General features: G+C 40.0%; 1 protein-coding gene across 5 annotated transcripts in view; it reads left to right on the forward strand.

Moving 5' to 3' along the window:
• The window catches only part of ptprnb (protein tyrosine phosphatase receptor type Nb), an 85,298-nt gene that overhangs the window by 48,239 nt on the left and 16,921 nt on the right, over window positions 1–20,138 (forward strand). Inside the window, exons 2-13 of one of the 5 annotated variants that reach the window (XM_080877350.1) lie at window positions 5,015–5,177; window positions 8,904–9,014; window positions 9,999–10,104; window positions 10,179–10,341; window positions 10,552–10,954; window positions 11,523–11,666; window positions 11,891–11,925; window positions 12,254–12,441; window positions 17,204–17,290; window positions 18,148–18,227; window positions 19,540–19,604; window positions 19,739–19,948. In XM_080877350.1, coding sequence (XP_080733476.1) covers window positions 5,015–5,177; window positions 8,904–9,014; window positions 9,999–10,104; window positions 10,179–10,341; window positions 10,552–10,954; window positions 11,523–11,666; window positions 11,891–11,925; window positions 12,254–12,441; window positions 17,204–17,290; window positions 18,148–18,227; window positions 19,540–19,604; window positions 19,739–19,948 — 1,755 coding nt within the window. The remainder of the gene's footprint in view (window positions 1–5,014; window positions 5,178–8,903; window positions 9,015–9,998; window positions 10,105–10,178; window positions 10,342–10,551; window positions 10,955–11,522; window positions 11,667–11,890; window positions 11,926–12,253; window positions 12,442–17,203; window positions 17,291–18,147; window positions 18,228–19,539; window positions 19,605–19,738; window positions 19,949–20,138) is intronic. The other 4 variants (XM_080877351.1, XM_080877353.1, XM_080877352.1 and 1 more) reach the window with 4 other exon arrangements.

Consider the following 20,138-nt stretch of genomic DNA (forward strand, 5'->3'; position numbering starts at 1 on the left):
GTGGCTGTAATGTGACAAAATGTGGGAAAGTTAAAGGGGGCCGAATACTTTTGCAAGCCACTGTAAGTCCTGTCCTAATTTGTTCAGTGTCAGGTCATCTGTTGTCTTTGGTGCCACGTTTCCATGTTCCAGGTATCTTTGTATCCATGTCAGGTTTCATGGTTTTTTTTTTTTTTGGTTTTTTTTTAATAAAAAATATTTTCCCCAGGTTAGGTTATTGTTTATCTTCACCTCTGCCTTCTGTTTTGTAATCTTTTAATTAAATTAAATTTTATTTATATAGCGCCAAATCACAACAACAATCGCCTGAAGGCGCTTTATATTGTACAGTAGATCGCACAATAATAGATACAGAGGAAAAACCCAACAATCATAGGACCACCTATGAGCAAGCGCTTTGGCGACAGTGGGAAGGAAAAACTCCCTTTTAACAGGAAGAAACCTCTGGCAGAACCAGGCTCAGGGAGCGGCGGGCATCTGCTGTGACTAGTTGGGGTGAGAAAAGGAAGACAGGACAAAGACATGCTGTGGATTAATAACAAGTATGATTCAGTGCAGAGAGGTCTATTAACACACAGTGAGTGAGAAAGGTGACTGGAAAGGAAAAAACTCAGTGCTTCATGGGAATCCCCTGGCAGCCTACATCTACTGCAGCACAACTAAGGGAGGATCCAGGGTCATCTGATCCAGCCCTAACTATATGCTTTAGCAAAAAGGAAAGTTTGAAGCCTAATCTTAAAAGTAGAGATTAATAAACGGCTTGCTTTCTGTTAATATTCAAATTTTCTTTCACGTTCCTTTGTGTCTGCATTTTGGTTCCACTCCTCAAATTCATACATATGTCTAACCGTTTTTCCCCACTCGGCGACACACCCGTCGGGGGTCAAACTCTGGTAATTCTGTTCTCAGACATGTGAAGCTAGAGACACCGGCAACCATAGTCAATTGTCTTCCAGGGGCCAGAGCAGGCGACATTGAAGGAAATTTAAAACTGCTGGCTAAGGGTAAACGTAAATTCAGTAAAATCATAATTCACGTCGGCAGTAATGACACCCGGTTACGCCAATCGGAGGTCACTAAAATCAATATTGAATCGGTGTGTAACTTTGCCAAAACAATGTCGGACTCTGTAGTTTTCTCTGGTCCCCTCCCCAATCAGACCAGGAGTGACATGTTTAGCCGCATGTTCTCCTTAAATTGCTGGCTGTCTGAGTGGTGTCCCAGAAACGATGTGGGCTTCATAGATAATTGGCAAACCTTCTGAAGGAAACCTGGTCTTGTAAGGAGAGACGGCATCCATCCCACTTTGGATGGAGCAGCTCTCATTTCTAGAAATATGGACAAATTAATTAAACCCCCCATAATATGACTATCCAGAGTTGGGACCAGGAAGCAGAGTTGCAGTCTTACACGCCTCTCTGCAGCTTCTCTTCTCCTGTTACCCCCCCCCCCCCCCCCCCAAAAAAAAAAACATCTCCTTTGAGACTGTGTCAGCTCCCAAACAGACGAAAAACAAAATAAAAACCAGCAACAAACAACTTAAACATAAACAATTACAAAGAAAGAACAATCGATTTGCCTTACAGAAACCTGGTTGTAGCAGGATGATTATGTTAGTTTAAATGAATCAACACCCCCGAGTCATTCTAACTACCAGAAACCTCGAAGCACAGGCCGAGGGGGCGGTGTGGCAGCAATTTTTCACACCAGCCTATTAATTAATGAAAGACCAAGACAGACTTTTAATTCATTTGAAAGCCTGATGCTTAACATTGTCCACCCCAGCTGAAAAATTTTAGAAACCAGTCTTATTTGTTATCATCTATTGTCCACCTGGGCCTTACACAGAGTTTCTCTCTGATTTCTCAGACTTTTTATCTGATTTAGTGCTCAGCTCAAATAAAATAATTATTGTGGGTGATTTTAACATCCATGTAGATGCTAAGAATGACAGCCTCAACATGGCATTTAATCTGTTATTAGACTCAATTGGCTTCTCTCAAAATGTAAAAGAACCCACCCACCACTTTAATCACACTCTAGATCTTGTTTTTAACATATGGCATAGAAACTGAACATTTAACAGTGTTTCCTGAAAACCCTCTCCTGTCTGATCATTTCCTGATAACATTTACATTTACAATAATTGATTACACAGCAGTGGAGAGTAGACTTTATCACAGATGTCTTTCTGAAAGCGCTGTAACTATGTTTAAGAATGTAATCCACCCACTGTTATCATCTTCAATGACCTGTACCAACACAGAGCAGAGCAGCTATCTGAACGCTACCCCAACAGAGGTCAATTATCTTGTTAATAATAATTTTACCTCCTCACTACATATGACTCTGGATACTGTAGCTCCTGTGAAAACTAAGGTTTCAGATCAGAAGTACCTGACTCTGTGGTATAATTCTCAAACACGTAGCCTAAAGCAGATGACTCGTAATCTGGAGAGGAAATGGCGTGTCACAAATTTAGAGGATCATCATAATTGGAGAAATATTTTGCTGATTTATAAGAAAGCCCCCCCAAAGCCAGAACATCTTACTATTCATCACTGATTGAAGAAAATAAGAACAACCCCAGGTTTCTCTTCAGCACTGTAGCCAGGCTGACAAACAATCAGAGCACTTTTGAGCCAACCATCGTTAACTAGTAATGACTTCATGAACTTCTTCACAAATAAAATTCTTATCATTAGAGAAAAAATTACCAATAATCATCCCACAGATGTAATATTATCTACAGCTACTTTTAGTACCGTTGATGTTAAGTTACTCTTTTTCTCCAATTGATCTTTCTGAGTTAACTTCTATAATTATTTCCTCCAAACCTCCGTGTCTTTTAGACCCCATTCCTACAAAACTGCTCAAAGAAGTCCTGCCATTAATTAATGCTTCAATCTTAAATATGATCAACCTATCTCTAATAATCGGCTATGTACCACAGGCCTTCAAGCTGGCTGTAGTTAAACCTTTACTCAAAAAGCCATCTCTAGACCCAGCAGTCTTAGCTAATTATAGGCCAATCTCCAACCTTCCTTTCATATCAAAAATCCTTGAAAGAGTAGTTGTCAAACAGCTAACAGATCATCTGCAGAGGAATGGTTTATTTGAAGAGTTTCAGTCAGGTTTCAGAGCTTATCACAGCACAGAAACAGCTTTAGTGAAGGTTACAAATGATCTTCTTATGGCCTCTGACAGTGGACTCATCTCTGTGCTTGTCCTGCTAGGCCTTAGTGCAGCGTTCGATACTGTTGACCATAATATCCTATTAGAGCGATTAGAGCATGCTGTAGGTATTACAGGTACTGCACTCCAGTGGTTTGTATCATATCTATCTAATAGACTACAATTTGTTCATGTAAATGGAGAGTCCTCTTCACCCACTAAGGTCAATTATGGAGTTCCACAGGGTTCAGTGCTAGGACCAATTCTGTTTACATTATACATGCTTCCCCTAGGCAGTATCATTAGAAGACATAGCATACATTTACACTGCTATGCAGATGACACGCAGCTCTGTCCATGAAGCCAGATAACACACACCAATTAGTTAAAGTGCAGGAATGTCTTAAAGACATAAAGACCTGGATGGCCGCTAACTTTCTGCTTCTTAATTCAGATCAAACTGAGGTTATTGTACTCGGCCCTGAAAATCTTAGAAATATGGTATCTAAGCAGATTCTTACCCTGGATGGCATTACCTTGGCCTCCAGTTATACTGTGAGGAACCTTGGAGTCATTTTTGACCAAGACATGTCCTTCAATGCACATATTAAACAAATATGTAAGCCTGCTTTCTTTCATTTGTGCAACATCTCTAAAGTTAGAAATATCCTGTCTCTTAGTGACGCTGAAAAACTAGTTCATGCATTTATTACTTCCAGGCTGGACTACTGTAATTCATTATTATCAGAATGTCCTAAAAACTCCCTGAAAAGCCTTCAGCTAATCCAAAATGCTGCAGCAAGAGTACTGACAGGGACTAGAAAGAGAGAGCAGATTTCTCCTGTTTTGGCTTCCCTTCATTGGCTTCCTGTTAAATCCAGAATTAAATTCAAAATTCTACTCCTCACATACAAGGTCTTAAATAACCAGGCCCCATCTTATCTTAATGACCTTGTAGTACCATATCACCCTATTAGAGCACTTCGCTCTCACTCTGCAGGCCTACTTGTTGTTCCTAGAGTATTTAAAAGTAGAATGGGAGGCAGAGCCTTCAGTTTTCAGGCCCCTTTTCTGTGGAACCAGCTTCCAGTTTGGATTTGGGAGACAGACACTATCTCTACTTTCAAGATTAGGCTTAAAACGTTCCTTTTAGCTGAAGCATATAGTTAGGGCTGGACCAGGTGACCATGAATCCTCCCTTAGTTATGCTGCAATAGACGTAGGCAGCCGGGGATTCCCATGATGCATTGAGTTTTTCCTTTCCAGTCACCTTTATAACTCAGTATGTGTTAATAGACCTCTCTGCATTGAATCATATCTGTTATTAACCTCTGTCTCTCTTCCACAGCATGTCTTTCATCCTGTTTTCCTTCTCTCACCCCAACCAGTCGCAACAGATGGCCGCCCCTCCCTGAGCCTGGTTCTGCCAGAGGTTTCTTCCTGTTAAAAGGGAGTTTTTCCTTTCCACTGTTGCCAAAGCGCTTGCTCATAGGGGGTCATACAGTATGATTGTTGGGTTTTTCTCTGTACCTATGAAGCGCCTTGAGGCGACTTTTTTTGTGATTTGGTGCTATATAAATAAAATTGAATTGAAATTGAATTGTACTTCTGTATACTGTGACATTTACAGTTGCTTAGTTAATTAAGTGACTTAATTACTCACTTTTATTTACTAATTGAATTACTAAATGAAGCTGGAATTGTGCATTCTGCAGTTTTTAATAGTGTGTTATTAGTTTTTAAAGAAACAATATGCATTTTATACCATATTGTAAAAAGTATAAGGTAAGTTGAATTTAAAATATAATAAAGTGTTGACTTTTTTCATCAATTCTTGTAGATACACAGAGTCGAGACTGAGCCTGATGATCATACTGAATCAGATGACAGCGGCAGGAATCTCCAAGTTCAACTGCGGATTGCAGATGCAATTATATTAATTCAGATTAATATAAACTCTTCAAGGGTCAAAATCTGCACACACATCATTCTGCATAGTGAAGGTCAGACAATTTGTGCATTGATCTTGAGAAGTAAGACTCATTAATTAATAGTAATATAATTAGACAAATGTTGAAACTTTATATTTCGATACATTTTGTCAACAACAAAAGAAACCAAGCTGTGCAGGCACTGATAACTGAACCTAAAGACCTTCATTTTTGTCAAGATTTGCCTGATTTAACTGTTGTTACCCTTGTTTAGAGTTCACCTTAATATGTATAAAAATGTGAAAAGATTTTGATGTGTGTTAGAATGATTGTTTAATTGGCAAGGTTTGAACGAACAATTTTCAGAAGCCTCAAAATTCATCTGTTACTATTCCACGAATGTTTCAAATAAATTTCACCTCCATTTCAACATTGAATACGACTGTGGACATAAGAGCTAAAAGGTGCTGTCCACGCATGTGTCCGCTAAGCCCCAGAAGGGTATAACCTGGGTCAAATGTGTTATTGTGTCTGACACACCTACAATATGAGGACTCGCAGAGTGACGTCACTGAAAGTGTGTTTAAAGTGTGTTAAGTTCCAAAACTGGCCAGTAGGCGGTGAAACTGAAAGTGAGCAAAAACGCTAAACACACTTAAACACACTTTTTCATAAAATTGTGATGTTTCAGGACTTCCGAGATTTTTGGTTTGGGAGCATGTTGGGAGCCTCTAGAACACTTTAGAAGGCTCAGAAAAATGAGGACCTCAAAAATGTCCTCATTTTTCTGAGCGTCCTCATTTTGTGAGTGTGTTATCATAAAATTGTCCTAAGATGTCATGAAAACAAGTACACACACACACACACACACACACACACACACACACACACACACACACACACACACACACACACACACACACACACGTTCTCTAGATTTCATTCATGAAAAGGTCATTTTGAGTTTTTCTTATGAGGTCAGATGAAAATATTTCGCAGTAAAGTAATAAAGTGATGCAGACTGAAAGACTAAAAATAGGGTTGAATGTTGTCAGTGCATTAGCATTAGCGCACCCTGGGTTGTTTAATTGTCCTTAACAAAGTCCCGGTCCTGGGTTTGAATCCAATGTCAGTCTGCCTGGGTTCTTCGTGTGTACCTGAAAAGAAAGGTTTGTTAGGTTAACTGGTGATTCTGAACTGGCGATCTGTCCGGAGTGGCCGCTGCCTTTCAGACACTTGTCCTGGATTGCATAAGCGAGAGTGGATGGATGGAAAAAGACACACTGTGTGCAACTTCTGCTGTGTGTAAATAAAACAAGCTGCAGTCTCGCCAAAAAACAATAGAAGCTTTATTCATTTGCTGTCTGAGTTTTCACAGCAACTCCAAGCCAGTATAATCCTAACTAGTTCTGGTTAAGTGGCTGCATAAATGAGGGTGGCTGTTTCATGAAGGGCGACTGACATCAAATCAAAGTCAAATCAAACATGCAGATTGTCAAGAATGAGATTTCCATACCAGGTCATCAGTCAGGACATGGATTAATAATGACCGCTTTCAGTGCTGTGCTGGTGGAAACTGTGCACGTTAGGAGGTAGCGAGAGAGAAGGAAAGGAAAGAGTGTGGAGATGACAGTAGGGACTTGTGCTGGTAAAGGACGAGACCTAGAGCAGGCCCAAGGACAGGCTGGATTAATTCAATCCATTTCAATTTTATTTATATGGCACCAAATCACAACAACAGTCATTTCAAGTCACTTTATATAGTGATGTAAACACCCTACAATAACCCAGACAATCAAATTCCCCCCTTTGCGCAAGCACTTGGCGACAGTTGGAAGGAAAACTCCATTTTAACAGGAAGAAACATATAAGGAGAACCAGGCTCAGGGAGGGACGGTCATCTGCTCCAACCGTACTGCAACTGGTTGGGGGTGAGGAAGGGGAGACAGGATGAAAGCCAGAGATCAATAATTGCATCTCCTGGCTGGACTTGGAAAGCCTCTGTTCTGATTAGGCTGCTGCCCCCACAACCTGGATAAGTGGTAGAAAAAGGATGGACGGAAAAGCTTGAATGCAGATTTGTGTCCTTAAACATCTGCAATATGTTTTCAGTCTCTGTAGTGATGAAATCAAAGAAAAGTGTTTCAAGACTCTAAAAATAGACAGACTGCTTTAAAGCTTTGATCATGTTTGTTTAAAAGCTTCAATGGGAGAGAACATTTCACTGCACTTAAACATCTGTAGTTGTGCATTTTGAGTTTACTAAATGTGATTCAGGACTGTGTAAGACAAAGACATCTTTTGTAGCTTTAAGTATTTGTAACTTGTGTTACACTTCTTATCTTGTAACATCTGTAATCTTAAAAAAGAAAAAACTTCACCCATGTAACTGCCTGCACCTCTGCAGATGTCACCGTTCAATTTGAGCAGCTGATGGATGTTTGTGAGTGTTGTGCTGAAGGATGAGTGTAAAAATTATTTTTCTATGAGCTGCGTCAGTTGGGCAATAAGATTTACAGGAAGTGAGGGAAGCGACGTCAAGATGGAGAAAGAGATGAAGATAAACAGAGTAATGCAAGAGGAAAAGAGTAAACGAGGTCTCCCTCCGTCAGACGGCTCTCAGCCAATCGACCTGCGATTGGCTGAGAGCCGTCTCTATGACAACAGTGACATCACTTGCCTGACGACCGTGTGTCTCCCTTGTGTGTGTGTGTGAGATGGAGACAGAGGTGATGACTCACCACAGCCCACACTCACACACAAAACCACCACCACAGTGAGTGTGTGTGTATGAAGCCAAGTGTGTGTTTGTGTGTACACGTGTGTGTGCATGTGCTGTGTTCGTGTTTACATGCATTACATACAGCATGTGTAGTGTAAATTATTGATGAGCACTCATACTGCTGCTGCTGTCCTGGTAAACTCAGAGCAGTTGCTTGTTTTTGTTCTTCTCATTCTTCTTCTACAAGGAAAGAAAACAGCATTTAAACTGCAAAGTACGGTGGCCCTGAGGGCTCAAAACAAACCCAGCTGAGAAAAACACAAGCTAAGAAATCTGAAGTGAGAAAATTGCAAAATGCTGAAGCATTGAAAGAATGTTTAACCCGATGTAGCTTCTGGGTGTGAACGGACAAGCAATGCTGAAGTACCTTAAACCTACATTCTTTTTAATGGTCAGCAGGTCAGTCCTCTGGTCCATGGGTACCAAACTGGACTATGTGACGGGAAGGAGCCCACAAAATTTCACCTTTATATTAGTCACCATGGTAGGGGTTTTTAGGGCTAGAAGTGAACATATTTGGGCAAAACAGCCAACATTGGCTCTCACAGTAATCCATGCTGTAAAGCTACTTTTGGCTGTTCCTTTATAATGGAGTTTTCCCTTCCCATTGTCACCAAGTGCTTGCTCATAGGGGGCAACTGATTGCTGGGTTTACATCTGTGTCATTGTAGGGTCTTTGCCTTACAAGCCAAAGAACATAGAGGAGACTGTTGTTCTGATTTGGTGGTATATAAATAAAGCTGAATTGAATTAATTTATTGAGTCTATGGGGATTGACTGGCTTTTGGAGCCATGCTGACGCGGACATTGAAGAACTGCTGGTTTCATTTTTCATGGGTTCTTCCATTGCCCTGCCTCTTCAGTAAGTTCAGTTTAGTAGATCTTTGCTGACAGACAAACAAACCACCTTATGGCTCCTGCTTTAAAAATGCACAAACATTTTTTATGGTGTGTTGATATGTGGAGTTTTGTGGTTGCTGTCATGTTTGGCAACAGTAGAATCTCTTTCTGTGCAGATGGTTTGTTTGGACAGTGCCAGGCTCCTCATCAGGAACCCGTCCAGTATCAGGTGTCTGTACCCGTCCTGCACAAACTGCAGGAAGTCCTCAAAGACCTGATGGTTCAGGGTGAGTCTCTGAATACAGCGGCACACTTTTAATTCAGCTCATGTGCACTAAAACAGAGGGGGGAATATGGTTTCCTCTTTTATGTCTTCGTGATTATTGCATGTGTAACAATTTTTTGGCTCAGTATTAGTTTTTTTTATTTGTTATAATTGAGCTATATTTTGGGTATTTGCAAATATCCACGTCTACATTTGTAACAGCCAATAAATGCTCATTTTGTTCACCATAGCTGCAAATACCCCGTTAACATCACAGAGTCTCGCATAAATAAGTAAATAAATAACTATGCATAACAAATGTTAGGGAACTCTGTTTATGTGTTTGAAAGAAGGAAAATATCTGTCGATATACTGGATTGTTTTTAACAATCACCACATATCAGTATTACCATTGGTCTAAAAAAATCCTCTGTTAATTGGGATTTATTTCTTGTATTTTGCTTTCTGTGGCCATCGGTTCTGGTTATTTTTGTCTTAAAGTCATCACTTTTTGTCATTAAGTGGTCTTTTTTTTCTTTTTGTAGTCCTTTTTTGTCCATTTCATGTAGCTTTGCCATTTTTAAAGTTATTTGGGGCTTTTTTTGGTGCTTTGTGCTAATTTTGCCCTTCCTCATCTTGTCTCTCTTTATATTTACAGATTGTTTTTCTGGTGGTTTAGTATCTTTTGTGGTCATGTTGTAGTCATTTTATGTCATTTTTACACATTTTTTCTCTATCTGTATTAATTTGGCATCTGCAAGTGGATGTTTGATCTTTTTTGTCATCATTTTTGCCTTTTGCCTTCATTTTGTATTATGCTGTGATTATCCTTTGGTTCTTTTTAGTAATTCTGCATCTTCTAGTCACCTTTTGGACATTTTGTGTCATCACTTTTTGTTCTTTAATGGTTTCATTTTGTTCTTTTAGCAATTCTTGCTCCCTCATTGCAGTTGTTTTTTTCTTTGTGCTATCACTCTTGGTGATATTTCTACATGTGGCTGCACAGGTCTTAACTGGAAGGACGACATGACCCAGGCAATCATCAGCCGAGAGCTGAGCCAAGTTCCCACCGTTGAAACCCACTCTAAACTTAATGAGAAGTCACCCAAACTGTAAGAAGAGCTTTACTATCATTAAAAATGGGAGGGTAGCATCTTAGACAAGACTGAGCTGTTTTATTTCTTAGGTCCTCCAGGTTGCTGGGCCCCAGTCCACAGAGGGATCAGGGTCCTGAAGATCAAGCTGACCCCAAGATGATGCAGCAGTATGTGGACTACATGGTCCTCAACCCCTCCCGGTCTTCTGTCCACATGCAGACACCCCTGCTGGACCCATACACCTACCACAAGGTGGGAGGAATGTTCAGACAAACACTTCAAAATAGTTTACTGAAACCCTGCGGCAATATTTTATTATGCAGGGAGAAATCCCCAATGTGCCGGACACGTTTAAACCAGAACATCTCTGAAAGCAATACATTGTTATTCTACTTTTGTGTTTCTCTGCCCCCTAGTGGCCAAAGCAGCACATGTCTGTTGTGTGTGTGTGTGTTGTTGCAGCAGCAGTACGGCTACCAGGAGGAGGAGGAGCGCTCCCTCAACTCTCTGGATGATAACCCGGCCCTCCCGCTCCATCCCTCCTCCTATCGCTCCAGATCTCGAGGAAGTCCTCTGGACCGAGACCGGCAGCTCCTCCAGGATCTAGTGTCCTTTTACCTCACTTCTCCTTCCTCCTCTTCTTCTTCCTCTTCCTCACCTGTTCAGTCTCTTCCCCGCCACAGAGGAGCAGTAGCAGCAGCAGCTGGCCTCCCATCCTCACTGTCCTCCTCATCTTCTTCCTCCTTTTTCCCGGAGCTGGACTTCCCTCTGGACTATGGTGAGGACTACGTTTCCCAGGTTGCACAGCAGGACCCAGCAGAGAAGAAGGCACAGGATGAGTACGATGCCCTGTCAGAACTGGATGGTGAGCGAGACGAGAAAAGAAGACAAGTCATTATTTCTTTTGTCCATCGTGTTTATTTTTTGTGTATTTCTTTTTTAAATATTGTGTGTGTGTGTGTGTGTGTGTGTGTGTGTGTGTGTGTGTGTGTGTGTGTGTGTGTGTGTGTGTGTGTGTGTGTGTGTGTGTGTCTTTCTGCTCACTTTTTACTCTTTTTTTTCCCTTTTTCAGGGAAATGTTTGTAAATTTTTACAATTTTTTTCATTTTTCATCCATCCATTGGGCTATCCATACTCCTGTTCCATCCCTCCAACTCTTTATTCAGTTCAGAGCCTGTCTCAGTCGTTATTGGGCGAGAGGCAGGATACATCCTGCACAGATCACGTGGCTGTCTCGGGGCTATCCATTATCTAACTTACATTTATTATAATGTAACCAAAGAAAGGCAAAACTTTGCTCTTGTGAAATGTAGCAGAGGAAAAAACTGATAGTTCACCTAATTAAAAAAATCCACAGTAGTAAAGCTGTGTTGAAGGCTGTTATCTGTAGATGCGTCCTTCAGTGGTTAAAGTGCTCTGTGCTGTATTCGTAGAGCGTTCACTGCAGAGACTGGCTCTGCTGCTCGATCACTACGGTCTCGACATGAAGGACTTGTCCCCCGAACAGAAAGAAGATCTGCCCGCCGCTCTGAAGCAGTTGCAGCTGGAGAGCTCCTACGCCCAAAAGGAATCCAAAGGTCGATCTTTTCACTTCACTAACATCACAAACTTCACTGCCTTCTTTAAAGCTGCAGACAGGCAACAACATCAACAGATATGCTGATCTTTGAAGGACACATTCGAAATTTGTACCTCCAATAAAGTAAAGATCCAATCAGATAAACAAACCTGTCCACCATTTGCATTTAAAGGGTTGAAAAAAAAGTCTCTTCAGCATGTTTTCTTTTTGTTTATTCTTCAGATAAATACGGGAACAATGCTGCTACAGGAAAGAAGGTAAATACGTTGCTTCCCACCATAAACGATGTGATGGTTTATCTGTTTATTAAAAAAAAACAAAAACATATCAGAATACAGCAAAAACACAGTCGTGTACATTTTGCCTGTCAGTGCTTCACAGTCTCTGGTTGTCACATCAGAGCTAATCTCTTCTTGTTCAGGGGCTCAAAACGTTGCCTGCATTTAGAGAAAAATTAATCTAAGGCAATAATTTCAAGCTAAATTAATTTGTTTATAAATCTCATAAATCAACAAGTAAATAAACAAAAATACTCCTTCATTATCTATTTCCAATCAAATGTGTTCATTTATCTTCTTCTATCAGGTCTCAGAGGGCTCAATGGCCTATAAAATGTCTGCCCAGGAGGCTCCACCCTCCAACGCCAAGCCTCCGACACCAGAGGGAGTCCAGAAAGAGGCAACACCCACCACAACAGTCAATCAGGACAAACTGGGGAAGAAGGATCCAGTAGGTCAGGTGGACGAATTTGGCTACATCGTCACCAATCAGAGGTATGCTTCCTGAGTGTCTGGCCAATCAGGACGCCTGAAGGTGTGAGTGGACAGACATCTCGTTATGTGTTGCTTTCATGTTTGTGGTGAAAGGAGTCCACATGCTGCTCACTAATGTGGACGCAGCAGGACAACTAATGCTGAAGGACAAACACTGAAAAATGGAAGAAAAGGATAGAGACACGGGTGTTGAAATAAAAGGAAGGAACTAAAGGAAAGAAGACTGGAAAGAAATAATGAAAGATAACTGAACAAATAAAGAAAGAAAGAAACAGTAGAACAGAAAAGAAATGAAAAGAAGAAGTGGAAAGGAATGAAAGAAGGAGCGAAATGAAGAAACTGGAGTGATGAAATTTAGAAAAGGAAGAAAATAAACAAGAATGAAGGAAAAAAGGAAAGAAAGGAAAATGACCGAAGAAAGCAAAGAAGGAAATGAATAAAAGATATCTGTCCATCCATCTGCCTTTCATCCATTCACCACCAGTCTTGCAATCCATCAGTCTGTCTTTCTATGGAACGCCAGGACTGCCATAATGAATTAATTAAATACACCATTAAATAATTAATTAAATGTGGCAATAATTAATTAAAATTGGAATTAATTAATTAAATAAATAGTTATGACACATGTAATTAATTAATTATTGACACATTTAATTAATTATTTATGTATTTCACATTTTAATTAATTATTGACACATGTAATTAATTAATTATTGACACATTTAATTAATTATTTATGTATTTCACATTTTAATTAATTATTGACACATTTCATTAATTATTGACACATTTAATTAATTATTTAATGATATATTTATTTATTTCATTTTGGCAGTCCTGACGCCTGGCTCTCGTCATGAAATAATTTTATCTGTCAGCCTCACCCATCAAACTCAGGGGGCGGGGTTAACGCTGCCCATGCAGCTTCTCTAACATTTGATTGGTTGCCGTGCAAAGTAAGTCAAAACAGGTCGATCCTAGAAAATCGATTGCTTGTGTAGACTTGGGGCAGCCAGTTATCCCAGAATGCAGATCAAATCACAAGCAGCAATGGTGGTGGTGTAGTTTTAAAATACCCCGTTTTTCTGTCACCAGCTACACTTTTAACAGTGTTTTAGCCGCGAATGTCGCCACGTATGTCTGGTCAGGTTGTCAACATAGAACATGTTTGCAAAAGTGCTCAGATGTTTTCAGAGATTTCACTAGCTCTGCTAACAGTTAGCATGCAGAGCGCACCGAGGGGGGTACATTAACCGGTTTGTTTACATATTCCACTCTCCGTGTTCCACATGTTGCATTCGCAGATTCTCATTTTCACCGAACGATCGTCTCTTTCCGCCTGGTCTTGTGTCTCTTGCTTCTGTAACATAAAGAACGAGCTGACATTTTTCTCACGAAACCAGCGATCAGCTCAGCAGACCCTCAGTTTACCTGCATGCATCCTCCTCCTCATCTGTCAGCTGTTTAACACCTGCTGCTAATTCAAGAAACACGCCTAGTTACCTGGTGATAGTCACAGTTTAACTGGGCAGCCGGTGCTCGATATAACGCAATGTCAGCGCATTTTTCTGCACAAGATAAGTAAATATAGTGTTTTCCCCGAGCGCAGAGCTGCTGGAGCTCGTTTCCTTACAGAGCACTTTATAGGCGAACAGCTTTATCAGCGGCTGATGTCCAATCACCGGCACACAGCTTTCAAACCTCAGCTGAGTTTTAGCTCTCAGTGGTTAAACGCTGGACTTCATTCACTCAGGTTCTGTCTGTCGGGTCACGTTTACTTCGCTGTTTTATTTACAACTGAGCAAATCGGTTTGGCTGAGGTTAAAGTTACGTTTCATAACTGCATAGTTTCACAGACGTTTAATGGTTCACTGGCACATGTGTTAGACTGAACTATCATCTAAATATCATCTGTTTTTTAATAGTTATTCAACTGTATTCTAAGCACCAGCTGTCTGTTAGAATGTGATTTTTTTTCTCTCTCTGTTGGCAGAGGTATAAAAATGCGCAGGAAAATCTGACATGCATGGCGAACTTCACCGACGATATTTAGGGAGGAATAAACACACATCAAACATAAATGAACCATTTGTCTGTCTCCATAATTGAGAGAATTTTCTCTTCTTATGTCAACACTCTCTCTCTTTTTTTTTTCTTTTTTTTTGCTTTTTCGGTCATGTTATGTTTACCTGTCAAAGGCTTGTTACAAACTATGAAACACATTGTGCAGACTTCTGGATGTTAGAAGAAAACTAATACTGCTCATGAATGAGACTAAAGGCAGGAAGGTGTCCTTTAAAACTAAACATGTTAATAGGACCTCCCTGTTTATATCATAGTTTATGATATAGCACGTGTATTTCAGTAATAGCCTGCTGAGGCCACTATACGTGCTGGCCTCATATCAAATGTGAAGGCAGACTGAGTCTATGTTTGACGTTTTTTATATCTAATCTTCCTTTTCAAACATTTAAACAGCAGCGAGTCTGCAGCTGAGGGAATACAAATTCAAATTGTCGGAACAGGTTTGCTCGTTTCTTGGATTCATTTGGTGATTTATTAAATGTATAACTGTTATTCTAATCTGCTGCTGAGTCTCTTACACTTTTCTTTATGCTGTATATTTTCACGTCTCTGGAATAGTTGGCAGTTAGATAGTCAGCTGGGAAACTTTGTGTTAACTCATGGAGCTGAGGATATCGTGGATATGCTGACCTCGCTGCGTGGTGTACAGAGCGAGGTCAGCATGATTAATATTCACAATAAAAATATTAGCCGAACATCATGAAGTCTGTATGTGTTTCATAGTGTCGAACAACCTTTGTACAGTTAAAGCCAGCAGTTACTACATGACGGAAACACCAACGTTATCTCTTTTATGTGTTTATACACAGGTCACGCTGATTACTGAACAAAAACCCAAAGATCAGATGTTAAACAGATTTATTTGCTCTCTCTCCTCCTTAAACATGTTTTTAATGTTAGTTATAATTCAGAATTGGCGACTGAAACACGTAGGACACATAAGAACATCAGGAAATAAAACACCGATAAATATAACCTCAGTAAAAGAAGTCAGCGGGGGTTACTACAGCTGTGTACCGGGGCCTGCGCTTTGTCGGTGGGATTGCTTGCGAGGCGAGCGGGTCTATCCCACGCTTTGCCGTGAGACTGGGCAGACATCTCCGAAATCATCGAAACACTTTTGCAAAGAGGCTGTATCTTGACAAACCGACCAGACACATGAAGATTAAACCACTACATTCTCGGCTAAAAAAATATTAAAACGGTATTTGGTAACACACAAACAGGGTTTTTCAAAGCTCAGTTCTGTTAGCTTCCACATGCCGGTTGTTGTGTGCTAGAAACAATGGCCACCAGGCCAAAGCAATGGTTTTGACTCGATCAGCGTTAACCCCGCCCCCTGAGTTTGATGGGTGAGGCTGACAGATAAAATTATTTCATGATGAGAGCCAGGCGTCAGGACTGCCAAAATGAAATAAATAAATATATCATTAAATAATTAATTAAATGTGTCAATAATTAATGAAATGTGTCAATAATTAATTAAAATGTGAAATACATAAATAATTAATTAAATGTGTCAATAATTAATTAATTAAATGTGTCAATAATTAATTAAAATGTGAAATACATAAATAATTAATTAAATGTGTCAATAATTAATTAATTACATGTGTCATAACTATTTATTTAATTAATTAATTCCAATTTTAATTAATTATTGCCACATTTAATTAATTATTTAATGGTGTATTTAATTAATTCATTATGGCAGTCCTGGCGTTCCATATCTTTCCACCCATCTGTCTGCTTATCCATTTCAGGCTTGCAGTGGTGCTTCAGCCAGTCCTAGTCGTTAGGGCCAGAGGCAGGATACATCCTGGACAGATAACAGGGCTGTCCATCCATTAGTCTAAAATTTCTTGTAATGTGACCAAAGAAGGTTATTATTTGCTCCTGTGAAATGTAGCAGACAGTTCACAAAAACCATAATCTAATATATAGCAAAGTTGTGTTGAAGGCTATTATCTGTGACCTTGTCCTTAAGTGATTAAACTGCTCTGTGCTGTGAGAAAGAAGCAAAGAAGAAACTGATGACTAAAAGAAGAAAAGGCAGGAAGGAAACACTTGAACATACAAGGAGGGAAATAAAGGAAATGAAAAAATCAAGGAAGGAAATAAGTAAACACAGAGCAGTGTGAAAATGGAAGGATGTAAAAGAACTGACAGAAGGAAAATGGAAGAAAAGAAAGAAACAGAGGTATTAAAAAATGGAAAAAGGAAAACGAGGAAAGGGGGGAATGTATGTCAAGAGAAATTAAACCAAAAGGATTAACAGAGAAAACTGTGTTGAATAAACAACAAGGAAAAAAACTATAGGGAAGAAGACTAGAAAGAAGTAAGGAAGGCTTAATAAAATAAGTGAAGAAATAAAAAGGAAGGAGGTAAGAAAATTAAAAAGAATGAAGAAAGGAAAGAAACTGAGATATTGAAATTAAAAGAAGGAAAGACACCTAAAGACAGGAAGGAAGGAGGGAGCAAACGAAGAGGAAGAAAGTAAAAGCGCCGACCCTGAGCTCAGATCAGGAAATCAGAAGCAGAAGCTGATAAAGTGACTGTCAGATGGACTCAGATTCAGAGGTCAAAGGTCTTCTTTAAATCTTTGAACGCTGCTGTGTGTATGTGTGAGAGAGTGTCTGTTCATGTGTGTGTTTAAATGTGTGTGTTTTGTCAGCCCCCTCAGTCTGAACGACGGGGTGCGACTGCTGGAGCTGCTGTCGGAGAGGATCGGCCTCTCCACCAACTCCTTCATCAGAATCAGGTAGGAGCGAGGACGTCACTGCTCCTCAACCCGCACAAAAAATAAGAACGAAAAATCTAAAAGAAAAGGAGACGTCCTTTCTGGCTTCAGCCTCTGGATCCTCGCTCTTTGGTTCATGAGGTTCCCCAGACCTGGTGAAGCTGGACGGCAAGCTGCACTGACTTTCTGCTCGTGGAAGTGATTCTTTGACCTGCTTCTCCTCCTGCTCCTCCTTCTTCCTGACCCTGCAGAAAGTTCCGGCCTGCAGAAATCTCCTTCTTATCCAAGCGGATTTCTTTATTAACATCGGCATAAACTCCATGTCTTCACAAGATTTAATAAAATAGTAGCAGTTACAGTTTATTCAGGACATTTCAATGAACAACAGAAAAAAAACCCATTCAATTGAAGAAGTAATAAATGCAATAAAAAAATTAATATGCACAAAAATACGCCGCTGTACCTCAGATACAGGAGAACTGTAAGTAATTTTAATGAAATTGAAAGTAAAATACTGAGTTCATCCCAAAGAAACATCTCAAAGAGTCGTTATTATATTAAAATCGTTTCCATGTATCTGGATAAAGTAAATATTAGAGCAGGTTGCTGCTCTAGAATGAGTAAACATTCATTTTTACTTAAATTAAATTAAACATGAAAATATTGAGGACGCTGTTGCAGATTTTCGCTTCTTAGAAGAAAATGAGACTCGTTTAGAGAAGAACTGACCTGAGGAGATTTCTGCAAAGTGTCTGTAAAAAGTAAAAGTGCTCTTTGTTCTCCTGTTGCACAAACTATTAGATTAGGTAACTTATGTTCAGCTGGTGTTTTAATTCAGTGTAAAACTCACCTGCTGGGCATTCTCTGCCTCTCTGCAGTGTGGTCGGACCTGCAATCACCTTCAGGATCAGACCCAATGCCAAGAACCTGACAGCCGCAGATGTGGCCGACAAAGCTGGTACGCCACCTGTTCACTTTTTAGCGCTGCCCGCTGCAACGCTTCAGTTATTTCAGTGCTGTGTGTTCAATCAAAGCAGTCACAGAGGAGAAGACCAGGAAAGAAGGAAGGGGGGAACAAAATGGAAGGACAGAAGGAATAAGGGATGAAATTAAGGGACTAAGTAAGGTAGGATGAAAGGAAGGAAGAAACTGAGGAAGGGAGGGAGGTAGGAAAGATGGATGGCAGGAAAGAAGAAAGAAGGAAGGGAAGGAAGAAAAGATAAGAAAGAAGAAATGTTGGAAGCAAGGAGGAAGGGAAAAAGAACAAAAGGAAGAAGACAACGGAAGGACAGAAGGAATAAGGGATGAAACTGAGGAACTAAGTAAGGTAGGATAAAAGGAAGGAAGGAAGAAAGAAACTAAGGAAGGAGGGAGGTAGGAAAGATGGATGGTAGGAAGGAAGAAAGAAGGATAGAAAAGGTGAAGGAACAAAAAAAAGTGAGTAAGGAAAGACAAACGAAGGAAAAAATAAAAGCAGAAGTGAAGGAAAAGAAAAGAAACTGAAGGAAGGAAGTGATGAGGAATATGAAAAGGAAGGATGAAGGAATGAAGAAAGGATGAATTGAGGAACTAAGTAATGATGGATGATAAGGAAGGGAACTGAGGAAGAAAACAGAGAAGAATGGAAGTGAGGAAGGAAGGAGGAAGGAAGAAATAAAGGAAGAAAATTTAAGAATGAAGGACAAAGGAAAGGAAGGAAGGAAAGAAAAAAGAAGAAAGGTAAAAGAAAAGAAGATCAGACAGGAAAGGGAACAAAAGAACAAAGGAAGGAATCAAAGACAAAGGAAAGAATTAAGACAGGCTTGAAGAAAAATAAAGAATTGAAGGAAGAAATGTAAGAAAAATAAGGTAGAAAGAAAAATGATTAAAAGAGAAAGGAAGGATGGTAAAGAAGAATAAACTAATTGAAAAAGAAAAAATAGCAAAGGAAGAAAAAATAGGAAGGTAGGAACTGTATAGTGTGTTCAGGACAGTGAAACAAAGAAGGACTGACAGAGGAAAGAATGCAAGAAAACATATGAAAAGGTTTTAAATGTAAAGAAACTAAGAAGAGAACAAAACTGGACGAAAGGAAGCTTAAAAAGTAGGAAAGATGCAAAGGCGGTTTTGTGTCACAAACATCACAGGTGTAAAGTACTTTTTCCTGCTATTATCCAAAACATATTATCATCTGGTTTCTCCATCATTTACACTAACAGAGGTTTATAAAGCCAGCTGATGAGGGAGCATCTTTAAACTTTGGTTTATTGTTGATTGGCTGGTTGAATCAGTTGCAGAGAAGAACTTCCTGGAGTCTGAGACGGGCTTGAAGGTGCTGCAGAGCGGTGTTGGAGAGGTGAGTGCATTTACACATTTATCTACGTTCATCTTAAAATCAGTTCTGTAGGTATTCACTGTTGCTGATACGAGTGGTCAGAGGCTAACAAAAAGGAAGCTGAATTTAGGCTTTTTTCTGCCCACTTGTTACAGAAGAATAATGGGAAGTCTTTGCCCTTGGCGACCAGAGTCCAGCCCCGCTCCCGCTGGGTGTTTGCAATGCTGGTGGCCATGGCCTGCATCGGCGGCATCCTGGTGGCGGCCATGACCATCACCTGCCTGCGCCACCATGCACACCGACTGGCGGCAAAGAAGCTGGGTCTGGGACCAGAAGGAGGCAGCTTCAGCCACCAGGAGTACCAGGTGAGGGCGTACCTCAGGATACAGCAGGTGTACAGAAATGAAATTTCAATGAATGTTACTGCATTGGCACCATGTGGTTGAAATTTTAATTAACTGATAGTTGAAAGTAATAGTGCTAGCAGATGGACGTTGAAATATTTGGATAAATGGCCAAGATGGAAAGAATAATAGGCAATAACAAAAGGTTATA

The sequence above is a fragment of the Rhamphochromis sp. 'chilingali' genome (assembly GCF_963969265.1).
Source record: "Rhamphochromis sp. 'chilingali' genome assembly, chromosome: 3".
Taxonomy (NCBI): domain Eukaryota; kingdom Metazoa; phylum Chordata; class Actinopteri; order Cichliformes; family Cichlidae; genus Rhamphochromis; species Rhamphochromis sp. 'chilingali'.